This window comes from Saccoglossus kowalevskii, chromosome 5, assembly GCF_978046115.1.
Source record: "Saccoglossus kowalevskii chromosome 5, keSacKowa6.1, whole genome shotgun sequence".
NCBI lineage: Eukaryota > Metazoa > Hemichordata > Enteropneusta > Harrimaniidae > Saccoglossus > Saccoglossus kowalevskii.
In genome coordinates, this window is record NC_140645.1 from 17,171,045 (window position 1) to 17,179,366 (window position 8,322).

Below are 8,322 nucleotides of genomic sequence, written 5' to 3' on the forward strand. Positions count from 1 at the left end.
GACGACTGCGACAAACTCGAATTTCAACGTGCCTCCTTGTTGGGTCTGCAGTGTGACCGTTACCATGTTGATCTCATTATGCACGTATTTCCGCGCCTACCTCATTATAATATATGATTAATGAATAGTTAATAGCAATGAATTTCCTGCAGAATAAACCAGTCGGGTTGATTTCGCGCTAACACCTCTATTTTGCGATTTGTTTATTCGTAAATGCAAATGTAACTGTAACTAATATTCTTGATAATGTATTTACTGCATAGCTTGTCGTCAGAATCAGACGTAATAAGACAGTATGTACACGCTTCTTATGTAACAACTCCGTTTATAGTAGTAGAATACCTCTGTTAGCCACCAACGATTGCGCAACTGTACATCGCTACCAGTAGCTGATTCCGTTTCTACATGTTCAGAAAAAGTTTGTTTTGAAATGTAATCGCATGTAACTATGCCAAACGTGTTGCCATGAAACACGTTTTTAAAACACTCCCATGTCGCCGACGTCATACGGTTAAAATTATAATATTATAAGCAGGATCTTCATATAAATATCACGATAACACATTTGTTATAAAATACAGATAATAGTGTCACAACCATTATCACCGCTACTGGACAAGATCAAACATTTAAGGTAACACATTCCAATTTCATATTACTTTATTACTGTATTGAGTATCATATTAAACTGTCATACATTATGTTATTCAGCAGTGGCTATCATTGAATGAAACATATGGTTTACAAGAATTAGAAGGTTTTTGATCGAACGTCAAGAAAACTATAATACTAAACACTGGAGCATATTTAAGATAACACTGAAATTGTTACCTCTGCTCATGTCCTCATTCTGTAAATTGATTGACGCGTTATTTGCATCTCGCAAAAATGGAACCCGCTTGTATCAAAAAAGGGTTTCTAGAGCCACCATATTGTATGATATGTAAATTTAATATTCTTTTCTTTGTATATATTTCAAAAAAAACATGGAGTTTATGGTAGTCACATTGACATTAGTCAAATTCTAAATATGTTGTTGTAACTTCACTAAATATTATTGATAATGTATTTACTGCATTGCTTGTCGTCAGAATCAGCTTATATGCAAATTATATATCAAATTATGTATTGACTATATTATTGTCAAAACATCGATTTCAATCACATTTTAAAATAATTACGAGTTGGATTGCATATGGAAAAATATTCATTTTGTTGATGTGAAGCTATTACTAACATTTGTGTTACATTTACTGGCATATAGCTAGATAATAATAGTTACAATCGAATTGTCACGTGGATATTAGTCAACATTATAATGGTGCGTATACATAGTAATTGTAAATTTATTATGTATATTTTGTTCATATTAGAATTTATCGTATAGTACACATTGCAGCATTGTTTATTTGCACGTTATTCTAAATAAAAATTAAAGTTCTTATATAGAAATGTTGTATTTTTGTTATTTTCAGCTTTGTTTGTAATAAATAAACCATACTAGTACTAGTTTAGTATCAAAGTGATATATACAAACATTATGTAACTGAAAGCACTGATAAATAATGTGAGAAATTTACCTCTTATATTGAGTTGAACGTTAATTAATCAATGCTTATAAAATCAATTGTTGTTAGAGTGTAAAACAGACTTTCGAAATAATATTTTGTTGAAGTGTCTAATTTTTGAATTCTTATATTGTGTTACTTGTATGCATAACCTGATCGTGTCCCCTTACAGGCTTCTGTTGCATCATTGTATGCCCTTGAATATGCAAACAGAAGTGTTTATTTACCCAAATGTAAACAACGGTTTTACTGCAAAACACGTTGCTAATCCGGCAAGCGGTTGAGACGGAAATTCGAATTTTCATGCAATGATGGTAACATGAACAAGAGGAAAGATGAATAAAATTATCAAAATCCAACTATGCATTCATTATGAACAAAAAAACAGTCCGCGTCAGGCACAGAATGCTATTATGCAATGAGATCATGATGCACCTAAATTTTACTAAGATTAATAGCCATGCCATTACTTTATATATAATGTTTAGACCAAAGATAAACAACCAAAGGCTATTCCAGCTAGAATTAGAGATAGAGAGCGTGTATTGTCTTTGCTAATTAAAGCACCAAACGTACATTTTTAATTGGAAGAAACTGTAAAGCACCTTTCAAACATATCAGTAAACTCACCCTGGGAAAGAAAACGCATCTACCTTGGGTTGGCAGTTTCAGGTGAAATTTGTCTAGAAACAGTAAAACGCGTATTCAGAACTTCTACACACCGCACAAATGGGACTTCACATTATACTGTTATGGCCAAATCACGACAAATAAATAAGCCTCTTATGTTTGATAACCACATACATGTCACATACATAGCAGTACCGCATCTCATCAAAATATGTAAAAACATATTTTAATAAACACTGGAGGACGAGACAAAAGCACGCTCATTAGAAGAAAAACAGGTCATGACCATTATGAAACAGGATGCCTATGGAAATCTAGAAGGCAACTTGACGTCCCTCTTCCCTCAAACAATAGCCACTAAATTCATGAACAAATAATCATTAGTGAGCTTGCGATCGAAGGAACAACCTGTTAACTAAACTTTACAATCTGGCTACAAGGTGCACGATTATTCTGAATCACTGAACTTGTTTCTATTTAGTGTGTAAAATGGACAATACAGATAGTGTAGACTTAAAACATTTTTAGTTATAGTAATGTATCTAGCATTTCGCTAAACCTAAAAAAATAACTGACATATCAGTAAGAAAATCATCAGTGAGAAATGAGTGAGTACTTCCTCAACATACGCAATATGGCTTTCTAAGTCATAACATTGATATTTTTGGACTTTTTACTTATGTTATATATGCAATTCGTCTATAACTGGCAACTGATTCTATTTACTGAACAATTGGTGCTGATTCTATTTTTTTAAATAATTGCAAAAAAAAACGTCCATTTTATTTATAAGCAGTGAAGCTCGCATAACCTGCCTACATCAGTGGGACGAATAATTGTAGTGTATATAAAAAATGAACTGCACAAGAAAATAACACCACGGAAGAGTGTATTATGTTTTTAGTGTTATAGGTACAATTTCAAGCGATGTGAATGGAACATTTGTGAGCTAGTTTCAGCTAACAAAAAATAGTGAATAAATGGCTTTTGATCGCTCACCAAAAACAATCCAGGTCAGACAAATTTGTGTTAAGGTTTTTGTATTATCAGGAGAAGTATGTTCTGTTAACTTTTTCACGAGAATGTATGTTTTTATAAACTTGCTGTTACGTAATCTTTGTTCGAATAATTTTGTATCATGCGAATTCTTTGAACAGTTCAAAATATAGTGTTTAAAAGGAAAGATTTTTTGAAAATTTCAAATGAATGATTACTTACACCCCTGTGGCAATAATGGTTTGGTTGATATCAGAGCAAAATTAGAACAAATGAGAATAATACATAAACATGCTGGTTATAAATTGTTTTACTACTAAAACGTCATAACACTATACTCAATTAATTTTAGATTATTAATTACTTGTTTTCAGTAAAACAAACTTCCCCTTTGTTGTTTTACCTTGACTTTGTATGCACACTGTTTTGACAAAGGACACATCAATATAGCTGACATACAGAAAAACACAAGGATTAAATAAACGATTAAAAGATAACAAAATTGCTAAAAATATTTATGTGATGACTCAAAGTAGTCATATTGCAGACACATAGGTAGCATCGTGAAATAGACATTAACTGGACTTGCAAGTTTGGACCGTCTTCACGACATCAATACAGGTTTGACAGCTTTTATATGATCTAAGACTTTGATAAGCATGTACGTAGTTTCACTATTGGTTGCCATGTTTTGCATTCATTTCGTATACAGATCCATCATTATACGAACCAATGAGTTGAATTATTTGCACATAATATGAAGTCTTTTTGTGCCATGAGTGGGACCCGTGACTGTACATATCTTACACAATGTTTCTTCAACTCAAAACTACCATAAATAAGTATATCTGGATTGTTTTTGTCCGGGTTCGGTGTTGGCAGTCAATGCATAGCATGTATAATATGGTAAAGCAAGTCATTTGAATATATACATGGTTTTTATTGATCTTTTGTTCATTTTCTAATCCTACAGTTACAATAGTAAGTAAGCCAATAATATTTGACCCTATGATACTTCAACTGAGGGATACCACGAAATCGTAACCAAAAATATTAATTTAATGCACAGTTACGCTCAATGAAATTGTATTTATGGTCATATACATACACAGACGTATTACAATATAATATCTATGTCGATATGTGTGTCCATCCATTTTATCAAATGCTTTGCTCAGCAACAATTCAAGACTGTATCAACTATATTTCTTTGTGGATGATGGCCGGTATCTTTATATAAACTGATTGTTTTATATAAACAAATAGTTTACAATAATGTCTACCTCGATCAAAACCAAATATTTTATTATCCACATGAAAATTTCGTATTTAGGGAGGTGATCAAAATCAAACCAGCAGTTTCCGACCCAGTAACCGCGGAGCCCCGGGGAGCTCCGCGCAAAATGCAAATTTATGCAAGAATGTTTATGAGCTAACTGTTCAGTGGGGAGCTTCCTTTTCTCGAGCGGACTGGAACAAATTGAAAGCCCATTGATTAACTTCAAAACAACATTGACTGCTGTATAAAAAATAATACTCGTACGTTTGTGCATTTTTAATGATATTGTACTACAACGGTTTATTCTGATCTATTTCTTCGCGTCGTGTAAACATCGTGATTGCTCATCTACCAAAACGTCGATCTCACAAAATTGTTGGCTGTAAATATTTGCTGTGTCACGTCGTAAAACACCGGACGACTTGCGTTATAGCTGGCACTGTTTTTAATGTAGACAATTATTTCCCAATGTTTTATGTTACAATGCTTTATATTTTGTCCCGTATTAATTTATTTATCTATTTATTTTCAGGAGCCATGTTTGTTTCACTTTCATTTTGGAGTGTCATGATGATGGTAGTTACATCAAATGCTCAACATCACCCTGGAAATCCGGCTAGTGGCACTTGTACAGATTGTAATGATGTCATGTACGACAATGGAGTATGGCATAGTGTATGCACTGAGGATTTTTCCTGCCCTCTTCACATAGCAGACATTGAAAATACAATTGAGGGGAAAGATGTTAGGTTTCATGCAGCATTTTATTTTGGGAATGCAGCATTCGTACCTGGTACACGTCACTATGAGTATGACGCAATACTCGCATCACAAATTGGTTCAATTAAAGAGGGTGATATAGTATGTTATTTCGTATTCCTCTGCCCATTTTTAGCACACAATCAGAGATATAATTTTGTTATTTCAAGTCCAACAATATTGATGTTTTGACACATATAACGAGTAGTATGTTCATGTTCAGTATGTGCTATAGAAATATCTAATTTCTGACGGGCCGGGTTTGTCCTTGTTCCGACTTAGCATTTGTCCGAGTTCTGTTTGAACAAATTGGGTACTAACTGGGACCTCGCAACATGTGTTGAAGTGTTTTTAAAATGTCACAATCACCTAACTAGGGAAATTCACAGTGTGGTCTAACAAGATTGTTATTATTATCCTGTATCATATGAACTAAAAAAAAACGTTGAATATATCGACATACATTGGTTTACAGGGAACTGTAGCGGTGCCAACAGACAATTGTCAACTATGTGAGATCGATATAATAGGAGAGAAGTGGTGTCAATTTGTTTGTAAAATTGTGGTGAGTATCGTGCGATTATTTATATGTCAATATACACTACCATTAGTATAAAAACATCTACACAATTATAAAACGAAAGGTTATTAGTTAGCGCTACGATTTATATGTTGTGATGGTTTGATTATTGTACCATTTATTTATTATTTTAAAACATATAATACATTATTTCACACTACATAAACTGGAATCACTGAAAAAGTTAAAACTGTTCAGATTGACTATTTGGTTTGATATAATAAAGCTACCTGAAATAATACAAAGTAATTTACAAATTAACTGAAATACGTGGTATGTAAGAAAACATTTTTGGAAAAACGTTGCATGTGTTTGTCCAATATTGCTGTTCAACATTGTCTCTTTGATTACTCAAATAACTGTTTTTGTTATAGGATTGCCCATCTGCCATCGCCGAGCAAGTCGAGTTAAAAGCGTCACTCCCTGAAAAAGATTCAACTCGTGATAGAATATGTTTGACTCGTAAAAATGATGAGCAAACAATCTATACTTGTCAATATTACTCTGATGATCCTAATATTGTCGATCATATGATTGAAGCTAGTACATAAGAAGATTATCAATAGTTTAGGGTATCTATTTACTGCTGACCACGTGCTTTAACATGTATAAATGGTATTTTCTGATAGGTCTACTCCGTTTGCAGATTATACTAAATTGAGTTGGATTGTACACAAAATTCTAAATGAAATGCATAGAATGAAAGAATTAATTAATTATTTAAAGGATTTCTTCTAAACGATAGATCCATGTTTCATAGAATTGAGAGTCAATATAGTTTATTCAAATTTATGTCTTGTGCGCCGTGCATATCAGCATACTGCATACATAAGATGATATAGAACATAGGTTGGGAATTATTGGGTATATTTATATTATTATTGAATTATATATTCGTAAATAGCGCCAAAGATAAGCATATTGAATTCGCTTGATAATAAAATGGTAATTATTGGTCCAGGTCAAATTTACTGTAATTTTTTTGGATATACTTACATCAGCATAATTTTTGACCATACGTCTAATTGCATGCACTGAATAATAGCATTCACAATTAAAGTTCATGTATCGGGGATAGTTAACTTCAAATGTCGATAACTGTGAAATAAATGATATTATTATGTTATTATGCTGCAATTTTTTTGTAATTGTGAATTTTTACGTGGATTTCGTCATATAGATTTGTGGCTCTATTGTTGTGACAGTTTCCAATGCTCCCATGAATACAGTGAAACAGCTTCTATATAGTTATATTTGTGAACAACATTGTCAGTATGTTCTGTGCAATATATGACTATCAATATATATTTTACATTCCACTAACTGTAGGTTTAAGAGCGTTATGTGGTCATACATGTGTTCATATATAGAGTGAACCCAATAATACGAAACTTTTTGATGTACGTGGTTTGTTAGTCTAGTTGGCGAGTTGGCTAGTGAGTCTATATAAGACCACCTAATATGATATTGCTTTTTGTTAACGGCTGGATTCAAGTTGTGAGCTTCAGTCGTTGGGTGATCGTCGTTCGCCACACAAATCTAAACCACCGTCCCTCAACACCGTGAGTGACGGTGTCTAAACGAACGCCTGAACGCGGCTGTGTTCTCCGTGTTGTGACTTTGAACTGGATTGCAAACCTCGAACGAAGAAAAATGATTGTTATAACTGGTGACCAACTAGATGAGATTGGGGAATTGAATGAAAAAAAAATGCAAAAATACCACGAGTCACAGGCAAAAATACTTGCCACCAATAACAACCAGAGTCCCGTAGCTGCGTTCGAATTTTAGCTGACAAAATTGCAGTGAAATCGCATCCGGGTAATTGCCATCCAAAGAACACGGGACAATTCAGAATTCGACGACGATATATTATATTGTATTTCTCAACTATGGGTGAATAAATTACAGTAGATGATGAAGGTAATTGTACACCAATCACAGTACAGAGCGCCAAAGTTGAGGCAAGGCATATCATGTACGTGTCACAAAAACGATTCGAGAATTCGATTTTACACCAACAAACTTACCTCAGTCTCAGAACAATGACAAAACCTGACAGGCACACAACTTTTGGTATCATAACAATGATGTATTCAGGTAAGATGTTCGAACTGAGGTCGCCGTGCTGGTCACCGCATATGTTACATTACCGAGTCCCACCATGTCTTCCCTTTTCGTCGAACAAAATACCGCTGAACGTCAAATAGCAACAATTACAAGTCGTATGATGAGTCACAAAACCGGTTTATTTCACAACTGTACTTTCAATGAGCAAATTACAGTCCAAGTTTTACAAAACCCGGAATGAAAACGTGGAAATTCCGTTTATATGAGCCACAATCCACTGTACACGACCCTGTATTTCAAATGGCGTTCACGCGGTCTGAAGGTCTAGGCGTCTAGATTTGTTCATGGTATATAGCACAAGTCATGTGTAATAAATATCAGCAATTACAACTTTAGCGGTCACGTGACTTTTCCCGCCATTTTGTTTTTCCTAGAAACGG

The 8,322-nt window shown here is 33.8% G+C and overlaps 1 protein-coding gene across 2 annotated transcripts; it reads left to right on the plus strand.

Moving 5' to 3' along the window:
• The first annotated feature begins 517 nt into the window (after positions 1-517).
• LOC144346759 (uncharacterized) lies at positions 518-6,949 on the plus strand. Of its 2 annotated transcripts, none has more exons than XM_085499177.1 (4): positions 518-634; positions 5,006-5,334; positions 5,708-5,797; positions 6,187-6,949. In XM_085499177.1, exons 2-4 carry the CDS (start codon positions 5,011-5,013, stop codon positions 6,361-6,363), a joined length of 591 nt encoding a protein of 196 aa, XP_085355303.1. In that variant the 5' UTR covers positions 518-634; positions 5,006-5,010; the 3' UTR covers positions 6,364-6,949. The 2 variants fall into 2 exon arrangements, with proteins under 2 accessions (XP_085355303.1, XP_085355304.1); XM_085499178.1 differs by lacking the exon at positions 518-634 and adding an exon at positions 3,463-3,815.
• The last annotated feature ends 1,373 nt before the right edge of the window (positions 6,950-8,322 follow it).

Coding starts and splice junctions, on each gene's coding strand:
- LOC144346759 (XM_085499177.1), top strand. CDS start 5,011: ATGTTTGTTTCACTTTCATTTTGGAGTGTCATGATGATGGTAGTTACA. Junction 5,335..5,707: donor CAATTAAAGAGGGTGATATA/GTATGTTATTTC, acceptor ATTGGTTTACAG/GGAACTGTAGCGGTGCCAAC. Junction 5,798..6,186: donor AATTTGTTTGTAAAATTGTG/GTGAGTATCGTG, acceptor TTTTTGTTATAG/GATTGCCCATCTGCCATCGC.